Genomic DNA, 17,999 nt, shown 5'->3' with positions numbered 1-17,999 from the left:
GTGTGTATGTATGCACAAGGTGTGTAGCTGTGTGGATGTGAGAATGAGTGCATGTGTATAGGTGTGTTCAGGCTGAGTGTATGGTGGGTATCTGGTGTTTCTCTATGGTTGTCTCCAAAGGTTTATAGGTGTACATTGTATATATGAGTGTGTACTTTTATAAATTTGTGGGGATTTGTGACTGTGTTTATCTGTGTGTGTGCAGCATGATTATGGTGTGTATTTGTGGTATGTTTAAGGTTCTATGCTGTTGGTTGTGTTTTTGTCTCAGCATATGTATAGTGTATTGGTGTGAGTGTGTGTGTATGAAGACTGTCTGATCATCTAAGAATCTGCCTGCATGGGTGTCTCTGTGGTCTGTCCCTCCATGTGGGTCTCAGTGTGTCTGTGGTATGTGTATCTGTGAGTGTGTATGTCCCTGATTATATGTGTGAGTATCTGTGTACCTATGTCTAAGGTCTGCATTAATCTGTGGTAATATGATTGAGGTTATGTGTCTGTACTGTTTATATGTCCCTGGTATGCCTCTATGTGTCTATGTGATGTAGATATATGCAAAGACTGCATGTGTGTCTATGGTGAGTGTGATATGTATCTCTAGGTGTGTCTGTCTGTAAGTGTGCATGTGTGTGCATGAATGGTGCAAATATGATTGGTAAATGCATCTGAGAGGGAACCTGTGTTTGACTATTGGGTCCATGTGTCTGTGAAGTACATGTCTGTGAGTGTAAACATACCTATGGTGGATGTCTGTGACTGTGTAGGCAGGCGCATGTGCGTGCGCACATCCACAGCAGTGCTTTCTTGTGTTATAGCATTTCCCATCCCTCCTGCCCACACCTCTGCTCCAGGACCTCTGGCAGATAAAGAAACAGGTATCCACAGACTTCTCAGAAGGCAAGAATTAGTAAATTCCTAACAGTTTCAGAGTGGTCCTTGGGGAGATACACTCTCCACACCCAAAGGAATCAAGGGCTCAGAGAATGAGTTCCCACTGAGAAATCCACAGAAGTGAGGTGGCTGCTGGTAGAGGTGGGAAGTGATGTTGGGTTTGTAAGATTTCCTTCTGGTTGTGTAGATTCCAAGTAGACCTTCCTGTAGGGGAGCAATGTGCTCTGGTTGTTGTCTTTTGAGCCATCAACCAAGCTTCCCTTAGGGTTTAGGTTCACCCCTGCCCCAGCCTACAAGAAGACAGGCAGTGTCAAACCTGCAACTGACACTGTCCATAGGAGAAAGTGCACCCTGTATATACACAAGGTCCTTCCAGATTGGCTTTGACTTTATATTCTGAGGCATGCTGGGAGCCTGTTGCCTGTGGAAGTGGCCACTGACTTTATTGACAAGGAAAATTGCTTAACTTCTCTGAATTTTATTTTCCTCATCTGCAAAATAAGGATAATTATAACTACCTCACAACAGTAGTTTGAATATTAGAGATAATATATGTAAAAGAGACTAGTACAGAATGTACAAGGCACATTTTAAAAACTCAATCAATAGAATATATTATTATATTAATTAATATTATTTAGATTATATAGTAATTTAAATAGATTAATTTAATCTAATGTTATTAGATTAATATATCTAATTATTAATATATTACTGAATGGAAAAGAAACCAGAAAATTAGACATCATTCTAAATTCTTCCTTCTTCCTTACCCATCCCCTCATAGCTAATTCCTGAGATTCTACCTCTTAAATTTCTCTCAGATATATTCCTTTTTCTTCCCTCTCCATCTGCACTGCTATGACCTTAGTAGGTCTACACACACACACACACACACACAATTCCCTCTTTGCTTATTCTGCTTTCTCTGCGTGACATACTATTCCTGATCCTCTCTCTCTGGCTCACTGTTACTCACCCCTTAGGCTTTAGCTAGGCATCACTTCCTCTAGGCAGATCATGGCTGGGTCAGATGCCTTGCCCCAACATCTGTGTGCCCACATTCTAACCCATCAGAGGCTGTATCATGCACACTATTTTGCATTCCTCTGTCTACCCTGTTTTTTTCTGAAAACCCAGTGAAGACAGGAACAAATCTCTGTCTCCAGCACTACTCCAGAGCCTGAAATGGAGTAGGTATCCAATAAATGTTTACACCACATGTGGGCCAGAAACAAACAATAACTGAACAATTATGATGAACTGTTGCTTGCATGTATTTTATAACAAATATATGTGATATGTATAACAATGCTGTATATCCCTTTTCTAAATATGTGTGCCTCTGTACATCTACAGTTAAGCATATATGTATTATGTATACACAAACATACTTCTCTGTATTTATCTAGCAGGCAATCAGGTTAACCTACCTACACACAAGCTATCTATATCTGTAGTGAAGCATTTACTTTAGTGTCTAACCTGAGGTCAGTGTACCTATAGTACAGGTGAGACAATGGAGAGGAAACACTTTCTCAAGAAGCTCATGGAAAAACCTGACTCTAATGAGAGACTGCCATGTCACGAGGGTCATATGAAATATTTACCAAATTTTTCTTCTTCATTTCATCTCCAATATACATATGGGCCATCACACCCTCACCTCTTGCCTAGACAAATGCAGCCATCTCCATACCAGTATGCATTCTCATTCTGGCCTTCTTCTCACCTAGTCTCCACACATGACCAGAGTGGTCTTTTTTTAAGAAAACGTGAATCACATTCAGGCCACTCCTCCTTGACTTAGACCACATCAATGGCTTCCCATTTTTAGGGCAGCATCCAAATCCCTCAACATGGGCTATAAAGCCCTATAAGCTGTCTTCATTTCCAACCTCATCTCCCTTCTCTCCAGACCTCACACTCACTGTCCCAGACTCTCTGCTATTTTTCCTCAGTTCCCTAAACATGCCATGCTCTCTTCTTACCTCTGGGCTTTCACATGAACTGTTCCCTATTTCTCGAATTAAAATTATCCCTCACCCCAGTCCATTTTGCCTGCTTCTTGTCTCATCTCCAGCTTCCTCTAGGAAGCTTTCCTTCTAAATCTTCCACCACTGTCTTGTCAAGAGTACCCTCACCTTCTGAGACTCTATAGTCCCTTGTACTTCCCCTCTCACAAACTTTTGTCACATGCAAAGCAATGTCTTATTCACGGCCTGCCTTTGGGCTCCATGAGAGTAAATATCTTGTCTGTTCTGGCCTTCACTGGATCCCCAAGACACAGAACAGTGTTTAGCACAAGAAATGTTTGCCGAATTAATTAGGTTCCCCATATGAGCCAGAGTAGAGGCAATCCAGGGGATAAGCCTAGAGTCAAGCCTCACCATCCACCGGGAAATCCATCCCCCTCCATCTCACCGCATCAATCTCATTCAGGGCCTTCCACTGCTCATAAGGAACACCCAGGGCTTCAGCTGTCTGGATAGTCCTCTTCATGTGGCTGGTCCACACCTTCAGGGAGCTGATGCCCTGGGACTGAATGAAGTTGGCCAGGGCATAGGCATACTGGGGAGTAGGGGTGCAAAGGAGGAGAGCAGGGGAGAAAGAGAGATGAAAGAAGACAGGGTGACCATGAGAAGAATTTCAGATCTGCCACAAATAATGGAGTGACGATGAACAAGCAAAAGTAGAGCTTAAATATTCCCAATTTATAAAAAGTCATACTCTTGCCCATGTGACTAAGAACCAAGGGAATAGAGAAGAATATGTGTATTTATGTGTGTATATGTGCATATGTGTGCGTGTGCATTCACTGATGTTTGCTCACAGAACCTCCTACTTGATTGTTCATTTATTCAAACAGCCCACCTCTAACATTTGTGGAGCCTGGGACAAAAGTACAAATGGAAGCACTCCACTCATAGTCTACTTCCCTCCTTTTCCCATTTCTGCTCCATCCTGCACTCCTAGGTGCCTTGAGTACACGTTTATGGATAATCCAGTCACAGGAACAAGTTCTGTCCACACCATATCTCCACCAATCTCCATAACACACAAACAGTAACCCCTTGGCCACCCCTTTGCCTAGGGGTGAACACTTCTGTGACATGGCCTTTTCTCAGGTGAAAAGACTCTGGGATATGCCCATGTAGGTAATGGAAGCAGACTCTGGGCAGGAAATTCTAGTGTTCTGGGTACTCTGAGTGTGGTCTGGAAGTGTATGGGGGTGGGATGTGGGGTACATTTCCCTTTGACCCTGTGAATTCTCATTGTTTGAGCAGGGGACCTGGTACCCAGGTTCTAAGGGCATTCAAACATTTACTGAGTGTGTGTGGCCATGTGCTACGTACTGGGGTGTCCTGTTATTAAGACATGGTCAGTCCAGTGAGGGAAACAGTGACAGCACTAAAAGGAACCACTTAGGTTTGTGGGAGCCCAGATGAGCAAGTGGTTCGCTATTCTTCTGCATACAGGCATGTTATTCATCACAGATGGTGTGTGAGGAACATCTGCACAAATGTACAGGTACAGGCACACATTTTTATGTACAAATATAGGCATTGTGTACACACATTCTAATTATGGATTATGAGTCAGCAGTCAGTGTGCTCTGGTGGAAGGAGTGCTGACTGGGAGACAGAGGATGGGGGTTATGCCTGTGTGGCCTGGGACGTGTCCCTGGCCATCTCTGGCCTCATATCTCCTGCCTATAAAATGTAAACAGCGTTAGCTCACTCAGCCTGGTCTCTGTGTCACATTGGATAGTGGACCGGGAGCACCCAGAGCGCTCCCTGGCACATAGTAAGTGAGAGCTACTGTGATTGGTGGTGGGTGACAGTTGATGGGAAACTGCTTTGTAAACAATGCATGGTGCACTGTGCCCTTTAGCATGAAGGTTGGGGCCAGGCGTGTGCATGTACATGTGCACACTTGTGTTCAAGGAGGCATGTTGGGTGGAGATGGCCACGTGTCCAAACTGGGTGCTAAATTGTGCAGGCAGAGCCACGGACAGCCCTAACCAAGAGACCCCTGGCTGTAGGTGGTGCCACGGGCTAGGGTAGCTCCTCCAGTGGTCTCTGACTCTGCGAGAGAGGCGAGAGTCAGAGGTCAGAGTCTACCTCGAGGGGAGGCTACCAGTCTGAAAGTAACAGAAAATGATCCAGGAGGACCAGGCCTTCCGGTGTGATGCCTTGCCTGTGATACTGCCAGCTCTGCAGTGGGGGGAGGCTGAGGAGCAAGCATGAAGGCCTGGTTTTCAGTCCTGGCTCTGTCCTTTACTGGCTGTGTGACCAGGGGCCACTCTCTGTTCCTGTGTAGGCCTCAGCCTCCTCATCCATAAATCAGTGACAGTAATGGCCACTGCACAGAGCTGCTATGAAGATTAAATGAGGCCACACATGTGGAAGCAGACGGTGCCGTGAATGTGCAGAGGTGTCCAATAAGAGAGGACATTCCCTCCCTCCTGCACCTCATTTCCCACTTGTTCCACCCCAAGCCATCCTCCCAGCAAGAACAATAACTGTGTTAACAAGCCCAGGGTCAGGGCCAAATATGGGAAAATGTGTCTCTTTAATTGGCCAGCATCCATAATGTGCAGCTCGCTATTCTCAGCTACAAAGAGACTCCCACCGTGAGGGTCAGAGATGGGCCAGAAATGGGGGGGATGGAGCCCAGGTGACCTGACTAGGAGGGCAGGAAAGGACAGGGGAGGGCTTCCTGGACCAGCTCATGGAGCAGGAGATGGGTCCTGGAAGGGGTGGAGCAGGGAGGGCAGAAAAGAAGCGGTAACTGGGGGAGGACAAGTGCTGACCCTGTGATAACCTGTAGTGGGGGTTTGGGGGAGTAGAATCAGCCCTGAGTAATGGAGGAGAAGACGGATTCAAAGGTGGGGCACTTTAAGGCAGGTATCTGTGCAAATGACGGTCACCAGCTGACAGAGGGGACAGAGGAGGACAGCCTCGGTGGGGAAGCTGCACAAGCAAAAGCACAGAGTTGTGAGAAAGATGAGGGGACCAGTCAGGCAGGAGAGAGGGTGCTTATTGTAATGGGGCTGGAGGAGCAGCCAGATCTGGGAAGGCCTGGACCAAGCCATCGGACTTGCAGATGCTGTTGGCACTTGGGAGCCATTCAGTGGGTCAAAACTGAGTGGCTGATGGGGTGGAAGAGCAAGAGTGACCAGAACCTGCTTTTATCCTGCCACTGAGTACCCCCATCCTCAGGACCCAGGCAGCAGCCACCCCACCAACCCACAGCCCACCTGGACCAGATCAGCCAAAACCTCTGAGTGCATGGGGCCATCCCTACCTGCTTGCCCCGAGCTGAGAGGCCAGAGTCACCTCCGATGCGGCCTCTGAGGTTGAGTTCACTCTCACCGTGCCGGCATAGGTAGATGGAGCGGGGTGTGACGTGGATGTTCATGAGATAGTAGACTGTGCGGCTCTGGATGTGGTCCTGCAGTCGGTTCACCATGTAGCGTGTGCCCACGTCGAAGATCTTGATGTAGGACAGGTGGCTGGGCCAGCCCAAGCAGGAGCAAGGGCAGCTCAGGGGCTGATGTTGGAGAGGCTGATCCCAAGAGAAAGCCCCAACCACACACCCTGCCTTCAAGCTTCCTCCATAACCCAGCTCTCACCTACCTTTCCTCTGACAAGGTGCTATGCCTTGCCCTGTTCTGGGTACCTGTTCTAGAGACTTGGTTCCTGGCCACTCTGAGGAGCTCACTGCCTGCTACCATCTCCTTTTCTCTCCTTTCCTCAATCTCAGTTTGAGCCAGACTGTCTTTTTACTTTCACTCCTCACACTTCAGGCATCTAGGGTTCTCTCTTTTTTGGCTCACACTGCTGACATACTCAGAGAGAAACAGTAATCCTCTGTGTCCCTGACTGTCTCCAACATCTCACAGGCCACTTGCATTTGCTGACCATTTTGTGTGTATGTATGCACCTGGCAGGGGTGGGGGCTTCAAAGTGCGTAAATCCTCATAACCATCCTAGGAAGCAGAGATTATTATCTCTGATAGGTGAGGAAACTGAAACACAGAGAGAGGAATTGATTTGCCTAATGTCAAACTCTCCAACCATCTCATCTATGACTCTCAGAACCTAAGTAGAAAATATCTGATGTAGCCTTGTTGCCTTGTTTCTGGTACTAGGTCCTGAGTGGCTCTAGGAGAACTTCCAAATTCTGTAGCTTAGTCTGACATTCTAGGTGCCTTCATACACTGGTCCTGCTTTGCCTCACCTCAGTGTTCCATGTCTATGCTCATAACTTCTCTGTTTCATTCTAGCCTTAATGCTTTTGCTGAAATATTCTCTGTACTCCTCTACTTTTATTCAGATTTAACTAGGCCATTGCAAGGTACTGTTCTCTTTCCTTGAAAATATGTTATTTGCCTGATTTCCAAAGTTGAGCTCCTATGCATCCATCCTTCAAGAACCAGTACATTCACTCTCTTTAGAAAGTTTTCTTTGAGCCCAGGATCATATGAAGTCATTTAAAGGTACTTCACATCAAAAGTCTTATAGTAGCTAATGCTTACCCCCATTATGTGTAATTTAAAATAAAAATTATAAGCTATATTATAACATGAAGAAGGTCTACTGAGTTCTGGTTATATTTTTTTCTGTTTTGGCTACCTTGATGCTGTTTTTGAAATACAAACTATTAAAAGCTTTCAAGATTTTCTTTTCTTATTTTTGGTGGACTCTACCTTGCTGGTGCCCTAAACGCATGTCTAGTCCACCTACTGGGTAAACATGTTCTTCCAGACCTTTTCCTCCCAGTTGGACTGGGTCCCCTCTTCTGTGTTCCCCCACCCCACTTGCTTTACCATCACCACAATTCTGGTCAACTGCATACTCATTGTCTTCCTCAACCAACTGGGCATTCTATCAGAACAGAGATAGATAGACCTTCCCTCTTTGGGTTCCTAGGGCACAGCTTAGGAGTGGGCCTTGATGCATGGATTGTAAATGTCTGTTGATGGAAAAACGATTAGATAAAGCCAACTTTCAGAATCAGTTGTCTTCAGACCCAAACTGATTCATCAAACACCGAGTACCTGCAGCAGTCTAGGCCAAAGGCTAGGGGCTTTCTCAATGCTGTTCTTTCATTTTAGCTCCCCTCCTTCAAACTTCTTCCACCATATGCTACTATTCATACAGTGCCTTTGTGGAAATTTGAAAAAGTTTCCCCTACTCCAGTACACGTCTTGGTGAGAAAAGCAAGTGTACCCGTGACCCGGCACAGTGAACAATATTCACAATTGTACACAAGGTCCTGCCCCTTGACCTGAGTGTCTAAGCCTCATGTGGCACTTTTATGATATAGGGATGTGGGAGGAGGATAACCATGATGGAATTTTGAAGACAAGAATTTGAGTATATATTCTGCTACTCACTCATTGTGTGGCCTCAGGTAAGCCCTTGCCCTGCTGTGGGTCTGTTTCCCCATCTAAGAAGTGAGGCAGTAACAATGCTCACCTCTGGGGACTTTGGTTGGACAAAGTTGGAAGGATGCTCTTTAAACTTCTTTGGGTGGTGATGACTGTTAGAAGTCTCCTTATACTTCTTACTTGGGGTCCAAAGGGTCTGAGTGACCAGGGTCTCTTCTCATCACAATCCATTTTGAAAGAAAGTGAGGTTCTGGGTATACCCTACGTCTAAAACTCACATCTTCCCTGTACTGCCAGCTAACACCTCTCCAATCTTTAGTTGGTATTGTGAATGAAAGTTTCATATTTTTAATGTATCTTCCCATATGTCAAAGCACTATGGAAGCTACCTGAGGATAGAACCTACCTCTCTTGCCCTTATTTACACCCCCGATGTACACCATAGCCCAAAGAATCCAAATACTTACTGGTTGAAGGTGCATGCGTGTTGTGAAAACAGACATGATTAAGAGACAGAATATGTAGTTAGAATCCTAGCTCTACCCCCTGACTTGTGGTGGAAGCTTGAGCAAGTGGTTTCAGCTCTCTAAGATGCAATCTCCTCTTCTTGAAAATTTATGATCATAAGACCTATTTCAGCCTCCTTAACAGGGATGCCGAGGGGATTCAATGAAACAAAAAAGGTGAACATGTTTGGAAGCTGAAATGTCATCCATGTGTGAAGAATACTTTTGAAAACATAATAGCAACAACCACAGGAGAGAGGCATTTCTCCCCCCCTGAGATCAGGGTCCTAATATGTCCACATTGTTCAGGAAAACACTACTTCAAGCCCCTTATGATGAACACCTTACACAACAAGGAATCACCACCTCATGGATAATTAGAGCTGGGAGGGCCCTTGAAAACAAATCAAGTACAGTTTCCTGATGTTACAAATAAAGTTGAGGCCCAGAGAAGGAAGGCATTCCTCCAGGTCCTACAGGACATCAAAACTGGGCTAAGGATCCTGACCTTTACTTTGGGGTTCTGGGTTCTTACCTGTCTAGTTCATCATCCAAGGGTTGGTAGTTGACCTCATAGCATTCAATTCTCTTTAGAAAGTCTTCCAGAACCTTTTCATGGTCACAGTCTATGTAATCAGGGCTGCCAAGTTTCACTTGCTGGAGGAAGGGAAAAAGATGGAAGAACCATGGGAGACAGAGACTCCGACAGTGCCCTTGGGATGAATGCTTAGAGATCACTGAGTACAACATTCCTCATCATAAAGATGAGGAAGTTGAGGCTTGGAGAAAGGTTCTTGCCCAAGTTTACAAAATCAGTCAGTTGAAGAGAATCTGTACTGTGTTAACACCTCATTCCTTATCCCTGTGTGCTCAAACAAGGTCTGTTACATTATATTCAGTTCACACACTGTTTAAGAGAAACATTTATAAGTGGCCTGGAAATTGTGGTGTGAGAAATGGTTGAAGAAAAGGAACAGGAGATCTTGGCTGGGGATCATAATGGCTTACATGTATTGAGTGTTTACTGGGATAACATGGCATATATTGGCTTTAGATTTCTGAGGGGCTGGCAACTCCTAATCCCTTAATATATCTACCTTCTCCACCCACATTCACCATCTCAGTGAATGTCACTATCATCTACTCAAGTCACCTGAGCCTAAAATGAATCTGGGAGTCATCCTAGATGTGTCTCTTTCTATCATCCCCCACCTCTTAGAAGGTACCAAATCTTCCCCCCTGTATCTTCTAAATATCTCTCCAGCTGGCCTCCATCCATTTCCTGGATGCTCACTCTAGCTTTGTGACTGGTTACTCTGTCTATAGTCTAGTTACTTTCCCATACTAGCAGCCAGAAGGATATTTCTAACATGCACATCTGAATATGGAATTCCTCTGCTTGAAACCCTTCACCATTTCCTCACATCTTTTAGGACAAAGTATGAAATATTTTAGCAGGTGACTCATGGCTTGTTATGATTGGGCCCCAAATGATTTCTTCATCCTCCTCTCCCATTGCCCCTCTAGACCTCCACACACTTTGCTTTAGACAACCTAGGCTATTTCTAGTTCCCCATAGATGCCATACTTAGTATATGCTATCCCCCTATTTTCCATTCTTTACTTGCCAAATTCCTATGCATTCTTCAAGATGAAGGTCAGCTATTACCTTCATTGAGAAGCCTTCCCATGCAAGGTTAGGTCCTCAACACTGTGCTGCCACAGCCTCCTTTGTTTCTTCATCTCAGCACTGATCTCACAGAATTATGTCTATAAAATTGTCAGTCTCCCTCACTAGACTGTGAGCTCAAGGGCCAGGCACTCCCCTATCTATTTCTGTCTCTAGTACCCAGAATGGTTCAACCCAGGTGTATGTATTCAATTTATGTTTAATCAACAAATGGATGGATAGGTGGATGGATGAAAAGGAAAGAGAGTACTTGGACATATTCTATGCCTCAAGAGGCAAAATTAGGACCAATGAGTGGAAATTACAGGGAGGCAGATTTCAGATTGATTGGACTGCACTTAATGAAGGCAATGAGCTTTCACACTGGAGGTACAAAGAGAAAATCTACACAAACAATTAGCTAAGATTTCAAGTTTCTGATGAAGTGTTGAAGGAGGTGACTTTTAAGGTCACCTCTGTCCCCAAGATACAGTAATTTAATGAAATAGGGAACAATAAAATGTAGTGAGTGAACTAAATCTAGACCACATGCCTAGAAACTGTAGAAAAGAGCAGTGATAGCTCTGATATGAATTGTGGGTCAGAAAAAAGAGCTTTCAAGGCAGACATCCAAGCTTGAGGTCCAGTCCCAGTTCTACCTCTTCCTGGCTGTATGAACACTTGACAACTTACCTCTCCTCTTGGAACCTTAGTTTCCTCTCCAATACTTAAAGGAATTTCACAGAATCATTGTATGCCAGGATGATCAGGGAATACTTCCTATAGGAAGTGGGAGGAGAAGCTCAGGGAAGATACCTCCTTTAACTGCACAGAGGTATTTCTAGGTATGATCCAAATCTGAGACAAAATAAGAAGGAAAGGTGACTGGTGCTCCTTACCCTGATGTTTTCTGCAATGACGTCAGGGTCATTACAAATGGACTCGATGAAAAAGACCTATAAAAGAAACAGAAGAAAGATTTCCAGCAAGGAATTATGTTTGGTAGGAGTCAAACATAGCTTGACCCCTTCTCAATGGCTCTGAGTCATCTTTAGAGGTATCTCTGACAACATAATTTCATACAGTGGTGCTTTCAGGATTCTGAGTTTTATGAGTCAGATTGGCCCTGAATTGTAGTGGTTCTCTCTCCTCCTTCCTCATACCCACCCCCACAGTGTCAGTTTGTCAGCAGTTATCTTCCATTGCCTAATGTGGCACCTCTTCTTTCCTGTTCTGTTCTGTTTTGATGCTTCTAACTGTGACCTGGAAAATCCTACAACTAAATTAAAATGCTGACCCTGTGGTAGCTGATTTGGCATCTCTTCCTCCCCTGGTTTGCCTTTTTTTGGTGTTTGTTAAATGAGTAGGCTCTAGATAAGAGTTAGAGAGTTACTCTACCTTGTAACCATGTTCTTTAGCAAACTGCAGAATCAGTGACCGTCGTTCTCTGGTAGTGTTGGTGGCATCAAAAACCTAGAGGCACACGATGAGATTGGTTTGCTCTGAATCTGGCTCTGATAGAATGCCTACTCTTTGACCATCTCTGTGCTAAGTACAGGGCTTCCAGAAGGGGATAAAACTTGAACAGGGTTTTGAAGGATTTGGAAATGGCTTATATCAATTTCTCAAACACTCATTGAGCCCTCACTGCCTGCCCAGAAATGTAGCAGACTCTGTAGACATAATAAAGCAAGAGGAAAATGGTGGGGGTTTATTAGAGTTATTTTACAGGTAAAGTAGCTGAGGCTTAGAGGAAGTGTTTGCCTTAACCAATGTCACAGAGAGACAAACTGTCACAAACTCTGACAAAGCAGAGTTGGAACCAATTCTCTCAACTCCTAGGTGAAGCTTCTTCCTTCCCTATCACTTTGGAGCTCTTTGAAGCACTTTTAGAATTTGCAAATCCCAAAGGTCTATGAGATTAAATTGATTAAATGTTTAGCTAAATCTCTAGAACTTAAAAATGTTTGTATTGCAGTCAAATTCTAGTGTAGTCCTGCTGAATTCTTGGGGATGGAGTGGTAGTGTATACTGGTTAAGGGTGTAGATTCTGGGGACTTCCCTGGTGGTCCAGTGGTAAAGAATCAGCCTTCCAAAATAGGGGATGCAGATTCGATCCCTGGTCAGGGAACTAAGATCCCACATGACGCGGGGCAACTAAGCCCATGTGTCACAACTACTGAGCTCGCGTGCCTCAACTAGAGAGACTGCGTGCCACAAACTACAGAGCCCACACTCTCTGGAACCCACGTGCCACAACTACAAAGCCCATGCACCCTGGAGCCTTTGCGCCACAACTAGAGAAGAGAAAACCCGCACGCCACAATGAGAGAGAAGCCTGTGCAGCGCAGTGAATAGCCCATGCACCGCAATGAAAGATCCCGCGTGGTGCAACAAAAGATCCTGCAAGCCTCAACAAAGATCCCATGTGCCGCAACTAAGACCTGACACAGCCAATAAATAAATAAATAAATAAATAAATAATTTTTTTTAAAAAAAGAAAGAAAAAAGGAGTGTAGATTCTGGAGCTATACAACCTGTATTCCAGTTCTGGCCTGCCACCTTGGTAAAATATTTAATTATTTAATCTCTCTGCACGACATTCTTCTGGGCTATAAAATGGAGTATAATAACAATACCTATCTCATGGGGGAGGGTGGAAATTAAATAAATATGTGCAAAGTGCTTAGAACAATGTTTAGAACATAGTAAATGCTCAATATATATTAGCTCTTCTCCATCCAGCAGAAACCTAAGAAAAAATGCAAATTTCTTTACCGCAACATGACCTTCCTCACAGCTGAGATAGTTATGGACATCTTTCAGGGCTGCTATGGCACATTGCCTGAAAAAGATGAAGGAAGAAACAGAAACAACCATTATACCCCAAATGGTCTCCTCTCTATTTTTCTGAATTATCTTTTGCACTATCTCTTAGATGTCCTACATTAAATTATTCATCTGTTGAATATCTACAAAGGGTGTCCTATATTCTAGGTACAAGCACAGAGAGGTCACACAGTTGAAAATGTGCTATGACAAGCACAGAGAGGTCACACAGTTGAAAATATGCTATGACAAGCACAGAGAGGTCACACAGTTGAAAATGGCTCTGTGTAGACATTTTAGGTGCAGGTATAAAGTAACATACCCAGGAAAAGTTGACTAATGACAGAGCCATAGTATTAAGGGCTCCAAACCTTGAACTAATAGCGCTCAAGCTGAATTGGTTCTTGAACCCAAGAAGAGCCTGAATATATGGTCTGTGAAGGAGAAGGCATTCCTGGCATATGTAACAGGGCAAGCACAGGTAATAATGTGGAAATGTATTTATGCTTTTGGCAAAAATCTGGTTAGTGATTACTCTTTGCTGAGTTCTATTAAGAGGATATGGATCAATAAATGAGACCCAGGCTCTGTTCTGGAAGTGCTCAGAGTCTTGTAGAGGAGAGACAACTTGAGGTTGAATGGATGAGACTGGAGTGGGCCAAGCTACTGAGACTCTTATTTTAAATTCTAGGCTAAGTTTCCACTCTCTCTTGTCAGAAGTAGGAAACTGTTAAAAGTTCTTAAGCAGGGGATGGATATGACCAGAAATAAGCTTTGGTTAAGATAGTAGAAGGGCTGTCCTAACCACCCTTTGAGACTCTAGGTGGACTCCTTGCTAACCCAAGTTGCTCTGCCCTACTCCCCCATCATTTGAACAAAGGTCTCCCTCAGCCAGGGGGCAGCACAGGTCTTTAAAATATTAGGTACTCACTTCCTGATAAGTAGGGCCTCCATGTTGTCTGGAAGAAAGAATTCGTAGTTCTTGTAGCTCACTGCCTCTCGTCGATACTGGCCTAAATTAAACACTGAAAGCAGGAGCTCTGGTGAAGAGGTTGGGAAGATCCCAGTGGCAAAATAATGTCCTTTCTTGGAGGTAGCTCAGAGGTAAAAGAAGGTATAGTTTGTAGCTATATAATATGTTTACAAAGCTTCAAATTATGGCCACCAGCTCATTTACTCCTTACAACAACCCTGAAAAGTAGGAATCATCATTCCCATTTATAAATGAGGAAATCAAGGGAGTAACTCTCATAGCTAATAAGTGGAGAGATGGGATTCAAACCCAGGACTGTTTGGTTCCAAAGCTGGTGATCTTTCCACTATTCCATTTTAACATAAACTCTAAACCTTTTAATGCCCATAGTATTACTATATATTATTACTGTGTTCTGTACATTACTGCATTGGAAAGATAAAGAAATTGGGACCCAGGGAGTAAAATCCGTCAAGGGTCAAACATTGAGTCAGCTGGGGACATAACTAGACTGGGCCTCCTGAATTCTAGTCCAATGTTGTTACATTTTCTGTATCAAGACAGAGAGTCTAGATTTATTGCCTTCTTTAGGCCACACTTTCTCATTTGTAATGGTGAAAAATCAGAGAGGAGGGAAGGAAAGGGGGAAAGAGGGGATAATAGGCAAAGAGGTAATGTAATATTTTCTTCATTCATCCAATAAATAGTTTCTCATGCCTACTTTGTGAATCAGGACATGAGTTCTGGGGTGTCAGAGATGAAACAGATCTGCATGATGGGGCCCCAAGGAGCTCACAGTCTAGCATGTAGGAAAGAGAGTAAACAGTAAATCAGTAAACAGAGAGCTCTTACCCAGTTTATTAAGTGCTCTGACAGAGCCATGCAAAAGAGCAAGGAGGAAGGAAAGACTAACTAAGATTGGGGTGATCTCAGATGGTTTCTTGGAAAAAGCAGCATTTGTACCAGTCTTTATAGGAAGGCAGGCCTTTTATTGGCAGGCATGGGGTATGGGAGAGGGGAACAAAGACATTCCAGGTAGAGGAAGAGTTTGAGCAAAGGTATGGCATTGGCAGGAGGCAGAACATGAGACATCCACTGTGACTGAGGCCTGTGAGGCTGTCAGAGACTGACTGTGGAGGGCCTTGAATGATAGGCTAAGGAGCTTGGATTTAAACCTGCAGGCCAAGGGAACCCTTGGTGGCTATAGATATGGTCATCTTGGCATTTGAAACATGACTCTGAGGGCCTCTGTGCAAGTAGAACAGATGGGAAGCAGGTGCATTAGATCAGAGACCCATCTGACACTGTCCCATGTGCCCCTATGCTCAGCAGAGGCTCCTCAGAGCCTGCAGTCCTACAAGAACTACTCCTTCTTCCCTTCTCTTCTTCCAATGTTCTACTCCTCCCACAGGACACACCCAGCTCAAATACACCCTATCTGGAAGCTTTCACTGTCTTCCAGTAGGTGATTTCCTCTGTGAGGCCCATCAGTATCCTGCTCTGGGATTCTTCAGTGACATGTTGTATTCTTATGCATCCCAGCCAGATGGAGAAATCTTCAAGGACAGGTTGTGAATCTCATCCAGTTTTGCATCTCCAGTGCATAGTATGGGTTTTGGCACATGGAAAACCACTGGGGAACTCTTCACCAGTGAATTAGAGAAAGAGAAAGTGCATGAAGAGAAAGAAGAAATGGGAGAAGGGGAGGAGAATACTTGGAGAGAGGGAGGGAAGGGGGAAGAGAGATAGGGTGTTGGTATGGTCAAGGGAAATAAGAGGAAGAGTGTGGAGGAGAGCACAGGGCCAATGTGGGTTCTTTCTTCTTCCCATCAGTAGCACCAAGTATCAGACCTGCCACAGTGAGTGTCAGGCTTTGGAATCAACCAGATGTGGGTTCATATTCTGGTTCCATCACTTAGTGATCATGTGCCTTTAGACAAGACACGTCACATCTTGGGCATTAATTTCATCAACTGTGGAATGATGATACTAGTTCTTCCTACATGGGTGTTTTAGAACTTAAGAATAGAGTCTGTCATACAGAGTGAAGCAAGTCAGAAAGAGAAAAACAAATACCATATGCTAACACATATATATGGAATCTAAAAAACGAACAAACAAGAAAAGGTTCTGAAGAACCTAGGGGCAGGACAGGAATAAAGACACAGACGTAGAGAATGGACTTGAGGACATGGGGAGGGGGAAGGGGAAGCTGGGACCAAGTGAGAAACTGGCATGTACATATATACACTACCAAATATAAAATAGATAGCTAGTGGGAAGAAGCTGCATAGCACAGGGAGATCAGCTCTGTGCTTTGTGACCACCTAGAGGGGTGAGATAGGGAGGGTGGGAAGGAGATGAAAGAGGGAGGGGATATGGGGATATATGTATACTTATAGCTGATTCACTTTGTTATACAGCAGAAGCTAACACAACATTGTAAAGCAATTATACTCCAATAAAGTTCAAAAACTAGATGTGAGTTCTTTGAGGGCAGGGATCCAACATCCAACAAGGGCCGTGGCACAACTGTGTGCTCAGCAAATAATTACTGACTGAGTGAGCAAGTGATTGCCCAAGAAGAACTGTTTTCCACACTGGGGAGGAGTGCTCCTTTCCACAAGAGACAGAGGCTAAGCACTTGTGTACCAGTGTACCAGTAAAGGAGGAACACAGTCCCAGTAATAATTTTCAGCTAAGTTGATATATGTTAAAAGCATCAATAGTCATTGGGGGATAAATAAAAACTTTTGGTAGACTTTCTTGTATTTACTGATTTTATTCTGAATTACGTATGATGTAGGGGATACCCTAACTTTTAGCGTTTAGAGACTCTAAATGTCTTAATTTGGTCCTACTTAAGCAATAGAAATTAACATGATCTAGTCCCCTACCGCAGAGCAGCTCCTGGGGAGAGAGACCCAGACACACAACACACTACAACAACACACTATGTAACTAAGGTTGGCATAGAGGGGTCTGTAGGAAGCATTGGTGTGGGAGCCCAGAGAAACATAGTCTTCCTAGGGGCAACAGAGGAATCAAATAGGAATGGGGATACAGTGTGGGGGATAGAGAAATCAAATGGAGAATAGAAAAATATGATTGCTGAATAAGAGGTAGTAAGCAGAAAAGAGATCACATTGGGGAGAAAGGAAATCTGGAAGTAGGGAGTGAGGGAGGAGACTGACAGGCAGGGAAGGAGACCCCTCTGGAGGCGGAAAGAGGCAGGATCACTTCCGGCTGGGGAGGGGGAGCAAATAGGCTCAGACCTAAGGAGAGGCTTGGAGAGAGTGGACGCCTTCTGGACAGGAGAGGTGAGCTAAAGTGCCCTGCTTTACTGAAGACCTTGTGGGGGACTCCAGGCTGGGGCTTTGAGGTGCTTGACTCCACACACCCCTAAAATTTAAAGAAAACCTTAAGGTTGTGAAGAAATGGTAATGCTAATAAGAATCGTATTTTTGGTGTAGAAGTAATAATAAAGGTGATAAAAGTAGTATGTTACTCATAGGGTTTTTTTCAGTCTTACAAAAATCGTGCTCCTTGAAAACAGATATTTAATCTTTGTAGTTTTCTTATGCTTAGCAGCTATCACGGGATTGGGCACAGATTACGTACTTAAGAAATTGTAAAAATTTATGAGGTTAGTGGTGGTGGTGGTGGTGGTGGTGGTGCTATAGTAGTAGTAGTAGTAGTAGCAGTAGTAGTAGTAGTAGTTGTAGTAGAGCA

At 44.2% G+C, this 17,999-nt stretch overlaps 1 protein-coding gene across 15 annotated transcripts in view; it reads right to left on the bottom strand.

Annotated features, from left to right (window-relative positions):
- PFKFB1 (6-phosphofructo-2-kinase/fructose-2,6-biphosphatase 1) overlaps positions 1-17,999 on the bottom strand; it is a 182,598-nt gene that overhangs the window by 105,576 nt on the left and 59,023 nt on the right. For 8 of the 15 annotated variants that reach the window (XR_014298459.1, XR_014298460.1, XM_082680688.1 and 5 more), the window contains 7 exons: positions 14,226-14,391; positions 13,244-13,310; positions 11,864-11,938; positions 11,365-11,421; positions 9,332-9,453; positions 6,202-6,409; positions 3,316-3,462 (listed from right to left, as the gene is read on the bottom strand). Coding sequence is in view for 13 of the 15 variants with exons in the window: in XM_082680688.1 (XP_082536814.1) it covers positions 3,316-3,462; positions 6,202-6,409; positions 9,332-9,453; positions 11,365-11,421; positions 11,864-11,938; positions 13,244-13,310; positions 14,226-14,391 (842 nt within the window). In the remaining 2 variants the exon portion in view is untranslated. The remainder of the gene's footprint in view (positions 1-3,315; positions 3,463-6,201; positions 6,410-9,331; positions 9,454-11,364; positions 11,422-11,863; positions 11,939-13,243; positions 13,311-14,225; positions 14,392-17,999) is intronic. The other 7 variants (XM_082680680.1, XM_082680690.1, XM_082680681.1 and 4 more) reach the window with 4 other exon arrangements.

This window comes from Grampus griseus, assembly GCF_964374135.1.
Source record: "Grampus griseus genome assembly, chromosome: X".
Lineage (NCBI taxonomy): Eukaryota > Metazoa > Chordata > Mammalia > Artiodactyla > Delphinidae > Grampus > Grampus griseus.
Note: the sequence above shows the minus strand (reverse complement) of the source record. Positions and strands in the feature narration are given on the sequence as shown.